At 31.9% G+C, this 17,018-nt stretch overlaps 2 protein-coding genes across 6 annotated transcripts; one reads left to right on the forward strand and one right to left on the reverse strand.

Annotated features, from left to right (window-relative positions):
• The first annotated feature begins 8,562 nt into the window (after positions 1 to 8,562).
• Positions 8,563 to 14,696, forward strand: LOC123889762 (RNA demethylase ALKBH10B-like). Its single transcript, XM_045939250.1, has 7 exons — positions 8,563 to 9,206; positions 11,754 to 11,884; positions 12,018 to 12,135; positions 12,362 to 12,463; positions 12,591 to 12,703; positions 12,824 to 12,978; positions 13,754 to 14,696. The coding sequence occupies exons 1-7, from the start codon at positions 8,738 to 8,740 to the stop codon at positions 14,232 to 14,234; spliced, it is 1,569 nt and encodes a 522-aa protein (XP_045795206.1). The 5' UTR covers positions 8,563 to 8,737; the 3' UTR covers positions 14,235 to 14,696.
• Positions 14,697 to 15,071: 375 nt separating this feature from the next.
• Positions 15,072 to 16,732, reverse strand: LOC123889763 (BSD domain-containing protein C22A12.14c). 5 transcript variants are annotated; one of them, XM_045939255.1, is made up of 2 exons: positions 15,854 to 16,673; positions 15,072 to 15,820 (listed from the first exon to the last, which is right to left on the reverse strand). In XM_045939255.1, the coding sequence occupies exons 1-2, from the start codon at positions 16,603 to 16,605 to the stop codon at positions 15,379 to 15,381; spliced, it is 1,194 nt and encodes a 397-aa protein (XP_045795211.1). In that variant the 5' UTR covers positions 16,606 to 16,673; the 3' UTR covers positions 15,072 to 15,378. The 5 variants fall into 5 exon arrangements, with proteins under 5 accessions (XP_045795211.1, XP_045795210.1, XP_045795212.1 ...); XM_045939254.1 differs by having other exon boundaries at positions 15,072 to 15,823; XM_045939256.1 differs by having other exon boundaries at positions 15,072 to 15,802; positions 15,836 to 16,673.
• Positions 16,733 to 17,018: the final 286 nt, after the last annotated feature.

Consider the following 17,018-nt stretch of genomic DNA (forward strand, 5'->3'; position numbering starts at 1 on the left):
GATATATTTTAGTGTGAACATTCATTGGTGGTTTTCATTTTCTTTCAATGTGTTGAGCATCTATAATATTCGTTATTGAGTGGATTGGATTAAAAATAATTAAGGTCTTACTATAGGATATTGTCAACAAAAAAAGGGTCTATTATAGGATAGTATATATGTTCTTTGTATATTTTTCTTCTTTCTATTTGCTTATCCAATTGAAATTGGAAAGCTTGATTGTAACTACATTGAAGACACTAATTTGGTATCATTTGTCATATGTATAAGTTACTAAGATTATAATGATTTTTTATTTTATTTTATTTTATAGTTGTGGTGAAATCTTAGTTTTTACAAAATGGTGAAATCTTAGTTATAAAACTTGGTTTGCTTTGCAAATATATATGGATCGAAGTCTAACAAAAAACTAAAAAACTAAACGAACATTTCTAAGCACGCAAGCTTCAAAAAATCATCAAAGATAAATTGACGAAGCTCACTAGGAGAAGTCTCTATTCTAACACAAACTAAGGAATCTAATGAGAGGTTAAAGTTAGCGAGTATTTTATGTTTTCATTTTATAATATATGTGTTAATTTTAATTTCAGCGGAGATGTTAAGTTCCGAAAACAAATTCTTATAAAAATTTACTTTGAACCCCGACAAATTCAACAACACCGTAGTATTCATATGTAAAGATGGGAATAGGCCAGACCGGCCTACATGGCCTTAAGGCCTAGCTTACATAGATTCAGGTCAAGACTTTTTATAAGTCTATTTAGTTAAATAGGTCAGACTGCAGGTCATTAAAAAAGCTTTTTAGCCTACTAGGTCGGCCTATTTAAGTTAATATAAATAATATTTTTATTACTATTATTATTTATATATTAAAATATGTACTTTGATTAAATTATAAATTTATTAACTTTTTCAGTAGTTTAAGTTTATTAATTTACAATAGTTTTTCACACACACACACATATATATATATATATATATATATATATAAATTTATTAACGTTTTCAGTAGTTTAAGTTTATTAATTTACAATAGTTTTTCACACACACACACACACACACACACACATATATATATATATATATATAAATGTATTATTATAAACTAGAATTGAAATATTATGACATATATAGTCAAAGTTTCTAAAATATCATGTTAAATATAAAATGACATTGATTTATTAGTTTATAAGTATATTTAAAAATAAATATATTTATTTATTTAAATATGTTAATATGAAATAGGCTTTTAAACAGGCTAACGGGCCATATAGGCTTTCAAAAGGCCGGACTTAGACCTAAAAGATAAGTCTATGATAGGCCACAAACCAGACTCAGGCCTTCGATTCTTTGACAGGCCAGACTCAAGTTTGACAAAGCCTAGCTCGACCTAACATATTCCCACCTTTATTCATCTGCAGTTAATCGTTGTGGCAACTTCGGTAGATGCAACCATTTGATGGTTCAAGTCATTTTTCATGCTCACAAATCACAATAAATGGTTAAGAATATTTGATACTACTTTAGTCAAAAAAATTACTTCAGTGTAGGTCAGTTTTTTTTTGTTTTGGAGTACGACAGTGTAGATTAATTTAAATGCTAAATGAGAGACTATATAGATGACGAAATTTTGTCAAAACAAAAATATAATGAAATAAAAGAAAATGAAAATTAACAATTTGATTAAAAGAAAAACAATTTGATTCAAAATTAGTTCATACCTTAAGATGCTCGTTGCCTTTTGCTTTTATTGCTACAATATTTCCTTTATGTTGCCTACCGTGTTATTTAGGGGAAAAAACTTTAGAAATAAGTAGTATCTTCCAAAGTATGCTACTTTATATACACATGAATTTATGGTTGTAAACAAGTGACATGGCATCTTTTCATGCCTCATGCTTAAAAAGGTGAACGGTTGTTACTACCTATTTTTGATTATCCGTACAAGAATTCGATCCATAAGGTACTATAGTCATTGATTTTCTTTAATTGAATGTGTGCCTAGTGCTAAGATCAATTTATAAAGAGGTGCTAAGAATACTCGAATTATGTATAAAATAATAATTTTATTTATTATTTGCAGTAAAAGAAATTATTATATTTATTTACGATGATAGAGTTAAAATTCATAGTGGAGCACTTGGTTGTTTCAAAGGAGGATAAATGTGGAGGCGTTAGTTGTGACAAGTTGAAAATTAGTAGAGAGTTGTGTTATGGATTTTGGATGCTCTTTTCACATGTGATAAAAAAATGAATATTTTATGCTTTGAAGGTAGTTGAAGGTGAAATTGTTCACCTTAAAAACGAAAAACTTGTATGGTTCAATGTATAAGTTTGGTCCGTCATATGATATTTGATAACATTGAGCTCCTTTTACACGATACACGATGTAATGTAATGTAATGTATGTTCTCGAACTTAGCAAAATTTGTTATTGATAAGCATGTTTGATGGATTAAACTACGAATCTATAGAATTGAGAATATGCTATTGGAGGATTTTGCATAATGCAAAGATAATATACGTAGAGTTCTCAAAGTGTATGTTTTCGAGCATCCATAATGGAGCTCCCCAAATTTAAGTATTTTATTGGGTCTCACGTGTACACATAACTTATTTATTATTTTTTTAATAATAGTACCTAATAAGTACTCAGTTCCTCCAACTCAGCACCTCTTAAAAAGTTCTAAATCGGTCTCACTAATAACTTTATCTCATCAATAATACTACATCTTTATAAGTAGATCCCACAAAAATATATTAAAATGAGGAGAGATATGATACCTATTTGAGAAGCAGTACATATTATAGGTACTCAATAGGTTTTGCTCCAACGGTAGTACCTAATAAGTACCTATATAAGTACCTATATAAGTTCCTAATATATAGGTACTACCATTGGAGATGGTCTTATACATGTTATATGATTGTAGGTCAAGTCTAACGTGAACAAGTGGTTCATGTGGTGTGCACCATGCACAAGTCTCGAATAACATTATAATGATTACGAATTTTACAAAATCGACCGTTGGATTGAAAGATTATATCATATAGATCATTCATATAAATTTTTAGAAAAATTGAAAATAATTTGATATGTTATTGAGACCCATCAAAATTAACGGTATTTAATAAAACTCATAAACTGTTAATTTTGATTGATCTCAATAACATATCAAATTATTTTTAATTTTTCTAAAAATTTCTATGGATGATCTGTATGATATAATCTTTCAATCCAACGATCGATTTTGTAAAATTCGTATTCATTATAATGTTATTCGAGACTTGTGCATGGTGCACCACATGAACCACTTGTTCTTGTTAGAAAAAGCCATGATGGTACTACTATAGTCATGCATTAGTAACTATGGCATAACTAAGCTGTGAGACGTTAGATTTGTGCGTGTTAGTGACATAGGTTTAGGTAGACAAGCTAAACAAGAATTTCTAGGGGGTAGAATTAAATTGAAATTATGTACCCCAGGAGTTAATTTGTTTAAGAATAGTTAACTGAGTTTCATATGTTACAAGATAAAAGAAATATTAAATGTATGCATTTGGGATTTGAGCAGCCTAAGAGTTTTTGGTGTGAAGTTGTGGTGGGAAAAATTCAATTTAAGGTGGAGCTTTTTACTGATGAGAGTAGAAGAATACAATCAACAATGACTTCTAGTTATATGGTGATAGATAATAAATGAGGGATATTGTTGTACTTACGTAGTATGGCTATAGAGACCTTGTGAAGAGCCTTTTGTGGGGTTCTATAAAATTGGGAAACACATTGTAAACATCTTGGATAACTAGGAATTATTGGAGAACGATCAAAACTTTCTCTAACGTGTTCTTGAAAATCTATCATGTGAGGGGTTGAGAGATGAGAAGAGAAATTGGAGATTACTCTTGAAGAGCAATTGAGAACAATTTTTTATCGCTTTTGTAACTTTCTTATGTATGTGAGATTGAGAAAAATTGAGAAAAAAATGATAGAAAATAGAATTTGTTCTTGATATATCTTGTAAAAGATTTATTAATAGTTGACCATAGAGTTATTATCATTGAGAGATGTAGATCAATTTTTATTAAAGGAAAGTGACACTTTATATGTGAATATATAAATTTTTATTAAAGGGAAATTAAACTATTATATAAAAATAGAAACTAGTATATCATTTTTACACAAGTATTTAATTATGTATTATCATATGGTATAATGTAATTAAAAATATAATTAAAAATAAATGAATTGTCATATTTATCAAACAATGTGGCAACTAAAGCATAAAAAGAATTCCAAATTCGAAACTCCAAGATTAAATTCCTACTAAGGGGCAAGAGATTCTCTTCCATGTAAATTGTTTATTGTTTGTAGTGAAATCTGATCCATCCATTATTTATCACATGTTAAATTGTTAATTTAAAGAAATTTAAATGCGTGGATGTGCACTTCACACTCTCCAATGAAAATTTAGCGGGAGAAGATCCGCTACTAAGCACCTATGATGTTCTATTAAAACAAGAGGTTTACTTCTCGCTCTTTTGAAGTCCTCATTCGCCCCCAAAAATTTTAAAAATGCTCCATTGCTACTTAAGTAGCACACTCCGGGGGCGCAAACTTGGGAAAAAACAATTCGAATTATGGAATGAGAACTGATTTTTTCTCTCAATTTTTACTATTTAAACATTTGCATCCTACATTGCAGGGAAGGTAGGATTGAAATGCCAAAAAGCGTGTGTGAGACTCGGTGGGCGCAATAAGAAAGACTCTTGAAACAATATTTATTCTCCCTCGTTGTGGCATTACTTTTGTGTGGGCCAGGTAAGAGGCCTTTTTGCACTTATTTATTTTTTTGAAAATAATTTCGTTATTAAAAAAAGAAAGTCTTAAAAACCTTTTTTTTTTCTTTATTTTTTCTCCCAAATTCTAAGAAATTTTTTAAAATAATCTTATAAAGGAAAATTATTGTTTTTGTTTAAAAAAAAGCAAATGTTTCGACATTATATTTGAAAAATAAATCATACTTACTAAATAAAAAAGTTGGAGTCAATTTTAGATTTTAAGAATTTACTGCATTTTCTTTTTCAGCTTTAGAGTTGCATCTCATATTGAAGTTGGACTCAATTTTTTTTGGCCACATATAAAATTGGAAATTTTTTTTTGGCCACATATAAAATTGGAAATTTTTTTTTCTACCCCTACATTTATCACTTTACCCTCAACATATTTTAAAATATTCACATTTTACCCTTATCTTATTCTAGTAAATTTTTTTTCGATATGTTGATTTTACCGGAACACTTTTGACAAGTGTTCCGGTGTACAAAAATTTTGGGAATTGTTTTCTTTTTACCGGAACACTTTAAAAAAACTGTTCCGGTACATATTATAACCAGAATTACATACCGGAACACTGGTGTAGTGAAAATTGGAGAATTTTTTAACTATTACCGGAACACTTTGTTCAACCGATTCTTTGAAGGGCACTTGCAGAATAAATGGACTACAACTTTGATTTCTTGTGGCAATAGATTTGGACTTAGATTTGGGTTAAAATCTTCCATTTCCTTATAATTGGCGAGATTCTGGTATTGAGTGGTTGAACCTATGAAGTAGTTGTCACCTAGCTTGACTGTATCAGTGAAATTTGCGAAGTAGCAATTTCTAGGACAACCGCAAGTTACAGGTACTAGTAAGGCTTGGCTTAGAATCAGCTTTTTATCTTCATCTTCTATGTTGCTTGGCTTTTGCAATGGGTTAATGGGTGAAATATTTGTTCATGAATAATGATCAAAAGCTCGCATCCTCAATGATGGAAGAGAACATTCAAATAATAATAAAAATTTGGATTTTAAGATTTTTGCATATCTTAATTCCTCTAGACAGGACATTGAAAGAGAAAGAGTAGTCAGAACCTACGAGCCATGGAAGAGGATGTTGAGGATGCAATAATTTATATACCAGAACACTTGATTTTTTATAAACTATTTTCACACCGGTAAAGCTGAAATCAAGTGTTGCAAAACATATCGGATAACTTTTAAAAGTGTTCCGGTAATAGTTAAAAAATTCTCCAATTTTCAGTACACCAGTGTTCCGGTATGTAATTCTGGTTATAATATGTACCGGAACAGTTTTTTTAAACTGTTCCGGTAAAAAGAAAACAATTCCCAAAATTTTTGTACACCGGAACACTTGTCAAAAGTGTTCCGGTAAAATTAACATACCAAAAAAAAATTACTAGAATAAGATAAGGATAAAATAAGAATATTTTAAAATATGTTGGAGTAAAGTGATAAATGTAGGGGTAGAAAAAAAAAATTTCATAAAATTGACAGCCTTGTGGCAGCACATAGTTCAATATTGTAAAAAAATATATATATAATTCGATATATCTTTTGTAAAAAAAATAAAAGATTATATATCCACGTAATAACTTTACTTTGATATTATATAGAAATTAATAGTCGCTTTAGTGGAAAAATGTGACTCATTTGTAAATGAGTTTATGTGATATTTATCATTACTCATAAGTAAGGTTGTCAGAACCAGACCGATCATCGAATCAGTGAGCTTACCAGTTCAAAGTTCAGTTGATCGGATCGGGGTTCAATTGGGTCGAACCGTTTTTAATTAAATATATATTTTAATATTTTTTATATTATATAAAATAATATTAAACAAAAAATTACATAATAGAAATTATGTACTATTAAAATCATATTAATTTCACATTATTAAATATTTTGTATCCAATTCTTTTTTTTTTTTTTTTTTGACAAAGTTGTACTCAATTCTTATCTAACAATCTAACATGTTACTAGTAATCTCCCTACAAAAAAAAATGTTACTAGTAGTAATCCTTTATTAAAAAAAAATACTAGTAATCCTTTATTAAAAATTTTAGTAGTAGTTTATATTTGGGCCAATGAATAGTAAAAAAAATTTGACCCAAGCCCACTTATATATCTCTTAACCCTAATATTGGTATTCGACTAAAGAAAGGAAAGAAGAAGCAGCCGCCACATTATTTTGTTCTCTTCCAAATTCAATCTCCAAACAACATGTTCTCTTCCTCTTTTTATTTTTTTTGTTTCATTTTCTAAACATGGTGTTTTAATGGTTCCTTTATTAATGAATATTTACTTGTTGCTTCTTCTTCTCCACCTCCTTCTCCTCTTATGGTAGTCCAAATTGTGAATATGAGTTTCAACTTGAACATTTGTAGAAAAATTCAGAAACACATAAAAGTTACATGAAAATTCAGAAACACATTATTATTTTAATTTCTCCTCCTCCTTCTCCATTTGTTTTCAGATTTTTTTAAAAAAAGAACTCAAGAACCTCTAAACCACCCGGCCGATTCACCGGTTTGAACCGGTTCGTAACTGATCTAAACGGTTTTTTCCGGTCGGCTTACTGTCTGTTTTTTACTCCAAACCGAACTGCCTTCATGCCCGGTTTATGGTCCGACCAGTCCGACCGATTGGTCCGGTCCGGTTTTGATAACCTTGCTCATAAGTTTTCACCTTTGTTTGACTCAATAATTTTTTACCTAAAGTGTAGAATAGAATTCAATGTACTGAAAATCAAATAGAGTAATGTTCAAAATTGTTGGAAAAAAGAAATTTCAATACCAAAAACCAATCGATGCAAGGGATAAAAAAAAAGATTTGAACTCTTTAGCAGTGTTTCAATGTCTGACCGTTGCTCCTTAAAAAAAAAAAAAAGTCTAACGGTTGCGTATAAAGAATTTTTTTTTATTGTCTAATCAAGTGATAATTCACCGAAATTAAACTCATTAATTGTGAGATTCTGGTTCGAACCCGAACATAACGTCCGGCCAAATAATTTTGACCATTTTTGCCAGTTGAGCTATAAGAAACAATTTACTTTTTAGATTCATTGTAAAGTTGATGTATCTAAACAATATTGTAGGATCTAGATACATCAACTTTAAAATAAATCTAAAAAGTAAATGTCTTCTTATATATAGAATCGGAGGAAGAATTAACAAAATTTTTTTTTTACTTCCTTAAGAAATAAATAATCATTTCATAAATTATTAATATTCATAATTGATGTATTTATCCTCATATATATCAAATACATCAATTATTTAATCAATCTAAAAAAATAAACCATCTCCAAAAAAAAAAAAGTGTACTCCATTCAACTACGATTATAAAGTATCGGTCGATTTTTTTTATTTATTATATAATTTATATATTTAATCATAATATAGATTAAACACATCAATTTTTTTTCTTGTAGATAGATGAAATAACAAAACTATTGAAAACTCACACACACAAAATGAAGTGACCGATGTTCGAATCCCGATCCTGACATTCGACACTAACAATTACGACATTTCTACCGATTAAGTTAGGATTTGCGAACAAATATATCAATTATTCAATAAATAAATCTAACAAATAAAATTTCACTTATAAAATGGTGACAAGTGAGAGAAATTGAAGTGAGGTGGCAAGGTTGCCACGTTAGCATTTAGAGAAAGAAAAGTACTCAACAAGGCATTAGCACACCAACGCTCTTTCCTTAATTCCTAAAACCCTTTCTCCACCCATATGCATGTGACTCAAAAAAAACTAAAACCCCACACATTGCAACCAACAACACCAAAAAAAAAACAGAAATACTCATTCATTTTTCTCTCTCTTTTCTCTTTTTCTTTTTCACTGTGTTATTGTGAATTGAACCTTCAAATCACTAGCCATGGCGGCTATCCAAGAATCACGGACGGATCAACCAAAAACAACACCGCCGTTTCAACCACCGCCGCCGTTACTCGTTTCTGATTCTTACGCTAAAGACGCTATTCTTGCATGGTTTCACGGCGAGTTTGCCGCTGCTAACGCAATCATTGACTCTCTCTGCGGTCATCTTGCGCAAGTTGCTTCGTCGTCGAACGATTATGATTTGGCGTTTGCTGCTATTCATCGGCGGCGTCTTAACTGGATCCCTGTTATTCAGATGCAGAAGTATCACTCCATTGCTGATGTCACTCTTGAACTGCGTAAGGTCGCTGAGAAGAAAACTGAATCGGTTGATGGAGCGATGAAAACTGTAGAGAGTGATGGTTTTGATGAGAAAGTGGTGGAAAGTGTCGGGAATGGTGGCGATGACGCGACGGCGGAGGTGACGGTGGAATATGATTCGCCGGACAGTGAGATCACTGATTCAGGTAATTAAACGATCTTGTATTTAATTATTTTAATTAAATTTTGGCTTTGTTAATTTTAATTTGTGATACTAGTAGTAGTACAGTAATTCATTGTTTTTTCCTCTTGCCGTGTAATTAATCGGTTTTGATTTTTCATTTTTCATTCGTAATAAGTAAAGAAAGTCGAATTAAATTCCTTTAATTTTTCTTGCTATTGAATTTAACTCTAATTGCTTCTAGAATCACACTGATTGTGACTGTTGACAGCTTAAGTTTTAAGCTGGCAAGCCAACTGTGTAAACATTGAGTTTTGTTTTTTGTGTGTATCTATGAATTTAGTACTTTGAAGAATATGTTAAGGACTAAATTGAGACTCTAATTAGATAAATTTAATGATCATAAGTTGTAAGGTATGGATACTTAATTGATAATAAAAGGAGAAATACATGTACTTGACAGTTTAATAGAAGAGTTTAATTGATATGCACTGACGGTGTAAAATATTTTTACACGATCGTCCAATAAATAACCATCATTTTGCCATGTCATTTCAAGAAAGTGGGGTGAAGTGAGGTGATTTGGCTGAAAACATGATTGGTATTGAGTGTAAAATTATTTTACATTGCCGGTGCATGTCAATTAAATTCTTAATAGAATCAATTTTATTATTTGAGAGTGTCTTACGAAATTTCAATAGTTTACATTATTTATTTTATTCGTTATAAAATTATAGGCTTATTTGAGAGTGTCTTATAGATCTTTGTTGAACGAAAGAAAAGATGCCATACTACTCCTATTTGACACGAGAAATAATCACTTCTCCAAAGTTTGTAGTGCACAATAGGTTTCATTTTATAAGAATCAAAGTTGATTATAGGGAATAAAATTTACTAAACAACTATAACTTCATTTTTAAAGCTCTTACTTTGGTACAGAGATATGAATTTATCAAACAATTTTAACTTTTAATTTCAAAGCTCTTACTTTTATGTTTAGAGTACGGTAGCTTCTATGCCTAAAAATAAGCTTGGCCAAATGTACTCAATTTTATTATTTGATCGATTGTTTTTCAATATAATTGATTTTTTCTCTAAAATTAATTTTAGCTCGAAGTTAAAAAGTTAGACCTTTAATTTTATGATTGAATTTTGTATGTTTGTTACAAAATTAATTTTGAAAAAAGAAAAGTAGTTGTATTTCATTAGAGATTCTTTGAAAAACAGAAATTATATTGCGGTTGTATACCGGTATGAAAATCAATGTTTAAAAAATAAAATTAGTTATAAATGATTTTTGGGAGGAGAAACTACTAAAAACATGTTCTCATCTCTTTTGAATTTTTTAATTTTGAATTTTTTAATTTGTAACATAAAGATGAAAACTTTTCTAAAGGCAATTGTTTATGTTTGTATAAAAAAAATTAAGAAAAATCTATAACAAGTGTACTTTTTATTGTCCCTTAAAAAAAAAGTGTACTTTTATTTTTTTCAATTCATTTTTAACGCATGTATTAAAACATAAAACAATTCACTTTTAGCTGAAATGGTAGACCGCAGACGTCGTTCAACGTTTTGATTAATTTCATTTTCAATACTCTACAGTACTACTCCAATTTTTAGGCAACGCAAAAATCATCGCAAAAAGTGTTGTTTCCTGTATAATTGCACGCATTTCATAAAAAATAACGCAGGAAATTAGGTTGATAATTTATTTCCAATGCAGTTTTGTATTTTTGTTGGTTATATTTGGTGTTATGTTGGTGGAGCAAGGACAAATAGTACAACGTTGATATAGGGAATCATCTAGAGATGTGTGCAATGATTTTATTACACCGGCGGCGTAACCAACAGAGTGTGATCTAAGCTCTGACTGCATTGCATAATGCATGATGCAGAGTGTTTTAAAGTTAACGGCACGTGATTCCATAGTATCCCACCACGTGCGGATTCGGGTCTGGGTTAGTGCCTTAGTGTTAGTGGGTAGTTGGTGTTTTGACAATTTTGGTGTAATTCCCTATGAAATGAAACAACACCCTATTGAATTTCAATTCAACAAGGTCAACTATGTTCTGCTCATGAGTTAATGGGTGAAGGATCCAATGAATAAATGTGTTTAGGAAATTAGAGAACTCAATTTTGCTACACTAAAAAAATAGTGTCATGATTTTAAATTAATTGAAAGAACAAATAAATGTTTTTAGTTGCTGGATGGATTCACCTAATGGGGGACATGTATTGTTGCTACCATGTTACTTTTTGTTTGTTGCTATGGCCTGCTCATTTTGGCACTATTAACTTGACTGTGGTGTGTGGGGACAGTGATAGTATATTGGCAAATCAATGTAGTATCAAACTGGTTTTTGCAAGACGGCAAATATTTCCAAGCAATCACACTGCAAAAATAATGGTGAAATTTCAATTTAACATTGTTACTTAAGTTAATTATGCAATGGTAATTATTATGACAGTTCATTGGATGGAAATTTGTTGCATTTTAGTGTGATCTTGATAAGTCTATCCACCACCCTATTTGGTTGAATGATGAAATTTGCTTCGATCTTGTGCGCAGGATCGCAGGAAATTCAACACAGTTTCACTAACAATAGTATATGTTCAAATCATGAAGAATGTGAAGGACGTTCTTCACAGATAAAGTTGACAAAAGGTTTCACAACAAAGGAGATCCTGAAAGGGCATCTGGCAAGTTCTTTCATTCATAAACTCAAATGCATTGTTTGTAAAATAAGCTAGGATTCATAGAGCTGATATAAGTAATTTTTTTGATTAAAAAGCAGCTGGATATTGTTCATTGATAGGTTATTGCAATTAGCAGGTGAATGCTGTGAAAGGGTTGAGGTTGTATGAAGACATTTTTTCTGAATCACAACTCTGCAAGCTGAATGATTTTGTGAAAGAGATCCATGCTGCTGGCCAGAATGGGGAACTTTCAGGTGAATTTTGCAGGTTTAAGCGTTTAACATAGGGATTCGGGACTTGTACATCAATGCAATGTCAAACACTATGTTATCCTTAATATGAGTTGGTAGTTTGAGGATTTGTATTAGATTTTGTTGCTGATAACAATACTAGTTTCAAGATATGATTAAAAATGCAAACTAATGATCTATTGTTTACTGTCTTTAACATGCAAACAAAATCTATTTGAATAAAATGCAGGTGAAACCTTCATACTATTTAACAAACAGGTGAAGGGGAACAAGAGAGAGCTGATTCAGTTAGGTGTTCCCATATTTGGACAGATAAAAGACAATGCAAAACGTAAGAAGAAATCGTTAAATGGGAAGATTTGATAGACTTCCTACACCTTAATATTAACAAAACTGTAATTGGGTCAAGGATAGTATAAAATTTTACTTTTTTCCTCCTTTTCTCTTTTTGTGTACAGGTATTGAGCCAATTCCATCACTTCTACATGGTGTCATTGATCACCTTATTCAGTGGGATTTGATTCCAGAGTACAAAAGGCCAAATGGTTGCATCATCAACTTCTTTGAAGAGGTAAATTGTTCACACTTCCTGATTAGTCAAAACTCGAAACTCAAAAAGAGTTAATGAGATCATTGTTTTGTGCAATGGAGTAACCATCTAGTAATACCTATAAAATTTTGTATTTTGCAGGGGGAGTTTTCTCAGCCATTCATGAAACCTCCGCATTTGGATCAACCTCTATCTACCCTTCTTCTCTCTGAATCTACAATGGCTTTTGGGCGTATTCTTATGAGTGAAGATGATGGGAATTACAAAGGTCCACTTACGCTCTCTTTGAAGCAAGGGTATCTATCAAAGAACTTTTACTCCTCTTTGCAATTCTTGTCTAGCATTTATTTTTGAGAAACTTATTGCTTGATACAAAGGAAGAATATCTTCATCATTTAGTGGACAGCATGTAAGTGAGTTTATCTTGAAATTGTGACTTGCAGCTATGTTCGTATAAATGGCAGTGTTGCCCATTGCGGATTGCGAAAAATAAGTGGTTTGCTCAAATCACTATTATTTCACAATACAATATTTAGTACAAAATGTTGTCAAATAGTTATAGCCGCTATTTAACAATGATAAATGGCCAATTGGTTAGATTGCATAGTTCCCTTTTCTTTTTTCTTGAGTAGTACAGAAAATTGCAGATACTTAGAGGGATAAAATAAATTGTTTTTGTCTAGTAAATATCAGTTGCTAGATAGCATAAGTCAGACATAGTTCCACATTATCAATATCTGCACAAGGTCCTGGTAGATGTCTCCAATATCAGTAGTTATGCTCTCTCTTTTCAGTTAGCATTAAGTTCCTCAACATTAAAAATTTCAAGGTTTCTGACATGTTTTTAGGGAATGTTATATACGGGTATGGTATTCAACAAGTGATTCCAGGCCATTTTGGAGGCCGTATTAATAAATACAGGATTGGCGCTTTGGTTAACATTTCTTACTAATGGTTCCAGTTTTCCATTTCTAGCATTTAACTCTTTGGCATCATTGTTGGTATACTTATAGTTAATATAGTTTAATGGGCATTTTACAGAACATAATTGGATATTGAAATACCTTGCAGGTCTCTTTTAGTGATGAGAGGAAACAGCGCTGACATGGCAAAGCATGTGATGTGTCCATCTCCTAACAAAAGGGTGAGCATCACCTTCTTTAGAGGTAGAGAAGACTCCTATCAAGGCCAATCAACAAATCCTCCAACGACGAAATCTGCGATGACTCTCTGGCAACCCGACACTGCCAGTCCATTTGCTTTGCCAAATGGAGCACTAAGTGGCAATGAGGCTATGGATATGATGCCCCCATGGGGAATTCTTGGTGCTCCGATGGTCATGCTAACCCCTATGCACCCTATGACAATGAATCCCAGCAAACTTCCTTGCGGAGGGACCGGAGTTTTCTTTCCTTGTTGGAAGGGGCAACCCAGAAAACAGCCAAGGTATCTTCCACCGCGTGCCCACAAAGGACGAGTTATGGCATTACCTTCCCCTGTTAAGTCACACACAGAAGACTCTACTTCTGAACCCACCATTACTGTTGAATGATAGGTATGATTTCAGACTCAGAGCAGCCTTGGGTTTAAAGAAACGTAAATCAGGAAAGGGGGTTTCCCGCCTCATTTATGTGCTTTGAACTCTGCAGTAATTTATTTTGTTGTACAAAAGGCCCAGGTGCTGCCAGAACAGTTCCTTTCATCCATTTTTGTGACATTTTCCTTGTTGCTTTTAGATTAGTGTTCGTGAATAGTTTATTTTGGATTCAGATCAGCTTATACAATTTGGAGAGGTCTAGCTATAGTTTGGCAAAATGTGAATTAATACCAGAGGGTGGAATTTTGTATGAATGGTTATTTATATTTTCATTTTAGACTATTTTTATTTTAGACTCCGAAGATGCCTAGTTACAGCATTTACTTGGTTTAAATTGGTTATATATGTGTGGATTGGTCGTGTGGAATATTATTATTATTATTATTATTATTATTATTATTATTATTATTATTATTATTATTATTATCATTATTATTATTATTATTATTATTATTATTATTATTCATAAACTTGAGAACTTGAGAACCGAAGTTGCCATTTCTAATCTCCATAATTACCTTTCAACTTCAGAACCAAAGTTGTCATTAAGGTTTTATTTTGTAATACACCAGTGATCCCCTCACTTCATATACTTTTTGTATATTTCAGATTTTTTCAATAATTTCTCATTTTCTGGAAGGAATGATATATTCCTGGGTTAAATGTACGCGCATTACAAAAAACTGCACATCTACTTAATATATGTTATTCATTAGTTCTATTATTTGATTAAACAAGAAGCTTAGCTTCATGTAATTGTTAAAGTAAACACTTCAATAAAAACAAATTAGGTTGTAAATGAAACAATTAGCTAAAGCACAATCTCCAACTCTCACATGAAAATATACATGTAAATGGCCACCCATAATAGTTACTAATTCACAAGTGGAGGTTAAAAATCTAGTATATCAAAAACATTTGACAAACATTAAAGAGAAGAGACTTGTCTATACAAACAATTGCTATTCCATACATTATTTGACATGATTTAGGATATTGAACAATGAAACAACTACTTCTGAGAAATCTATACAGATAAAAAATAATGAAATGCTAAATTTCTATTGCCAAAAGCAAACTTACATGTATATATATAATATCAAGCCTTGGCAGGCTCATCATCATCTTCAATATCCCAACTCAAATCTTCTTCTTCGGCCGCAGAACTCAAGCGCTTCAGCAAATCAACTTTGCTTGCGCTACCGCTCTCCCCCATTGCCTTCTTTTCATGAATGCTACTAAGATCCTCAATCTCATCCCACTCAAGCTCCTTCTCCTCCTCCTTCTCCTTCTCCTTCTCCTCCCGACTTTCTTCCGGTATAGACTTTCCATCGCTGGCATTCCTCTCCATTGTCATTTTCTTATCAGAATCCACTTCAGAATCATTAACATTATCCACTTTACTTCCATCACCCTTCTCTTGAACACCCTCCAAATTCTCATCAACTTTTGATTCCTCCACCATTTTGTTTTGCAATAAACTATCTCTCTTTTCAACCTTAGACTCATCTTCCTCATCTACGTCATCATCATCATCATCATCATCATCATCATCATCATCATCATCATCATCAATATACTCCTGATCTTCAACATCCCAACTCAAATCTTCGTCCTCTTCCTTCGACATTCGTCTCACAAGCTTAGCCCTAATATCCTCAGCTTTCTTAACCTTATAAACCTTATAATAATACCTTAACCAAAAAGTTTCCCTATCAACATTATTAGGAACAACTCTTTTATAAACACTATCCATTTCATCATTCTCTTTTAACAACCCTTCAATCTCTTCATTTTTTCCTTCCAAAGAAAACTCCAATTTCCACTTATTATAACGCTCCAAATCAAAAGGTTCTTCAATGTAAGTATTAACATCACCCTGAATTGCACGAATTTGTGCATCAAATCTACTATACTTCTTCGAATTCAAATTACTCTGTTTCTTATTCTTCTTCTGAACAGAATCAGATTCAAGAATTGCTTCTTTTCCTTGAGATATAATCTGAGCCGTTCCTTTGATAACGGTATTTCCGAATTGATCGATGACGTGTCCAACCGTTTCAAGAGAGTCATGTGCAACTTCTATCTCTTTCTTCAATCCAGTACCGAATTCTTGAAGATCGCGACGGTAAATTTCGATTACGGATTCGGATTTTTCGCTTAGGGTTTTGATTAGATTCTTCCATGAGGCGGAAGGATTACGGTGGTGGTGTGACGGAGAGGAATCGGAAGGTGGCGCGTTTGGGGAGTCGGTGGAGGAAGCGTTGTTGGATTCGGATCCTGGAGGGTCCGAGTCGTCGGAGAAAACGGATTTGAAGAAATTCATGAGAAATGGTGAAAAGAAGAGATGAAGGGAATGAAAATGTGTTTATAGGAAAATGAATGATGAGAAGAGAGAGAGTTTCGTTGGTGAATAAATAAATAAATGTTTGTGAAGAAAAGGATGAGGATGAAGATTATGATGATGAGGACCCACAACAATGATTTATTTAATAATATTTTTATGGATTAATTTAAAGAATAAAATATTTATTTAAAGATTAAATTGATTTTCTAAGTATAGAATAATAAGTACTAACTTGATTGATAAAAGAGAATTTATGAATTGCTTTGCAATCTTTACAGGCGCGCAGAGCAAATTCTTGCTGGACAAAAAGCCAAAAACTTTACTTCTTTTGGAGCAATATTTGAATCTGTTTTCCCCCCTTTCATATCCTTGCTTACTGGGCCAAAAAACAC

The sequence above is a fragment of the Trifolium pratense genome, linkage group LG6 (assembly GCF_020283565.1).
Source record: "Trifolium pratense cultivar HEN17-A07 linkage group LG6, ARS_RC_1.1, whole genome shotgun sequence".
In the NCBI taxonomy this organism is placed as follows: Eukaryota; Viridiplantae; Streptophyta; class Magnoliopsida; order Fabales; family Fabaceae; genus Trifolium; species Trifolium pratense.

Excerpts from the sequence above, each read along its gene's own strand:
- LOC123889763 (XM_045939252.1), bottom strand. The coding sequence starts at position 16,605 with ATGAATTTCTTCAAATCCGTTTTCTCCGACGACTCGGACCCTCCAGGA.
- LOC123889762 (XM_045939250.1), top strand. The coding sequence starts at position 8,738 with ATGGCGGCTATCCAAGAATCACGGACGGATCAACCAAAAACAACACCG. Across the intron at positions 11,885-12,017 it reads AGATCCTGAAAGGGCATCTG|GTGAATGCTGTGAAAGGGTT; the intron begins GCAAGTTCTTTC and ends TGCAATTAGCAG. Across the intron at positions 12,979-13,753 it reads ACGCTCTCTTTGAAGCAAGG|GTCTCTTTTAGTGATGAGAG; the intron begins GTATCTATCAAA and ends AATACCTTGCAG.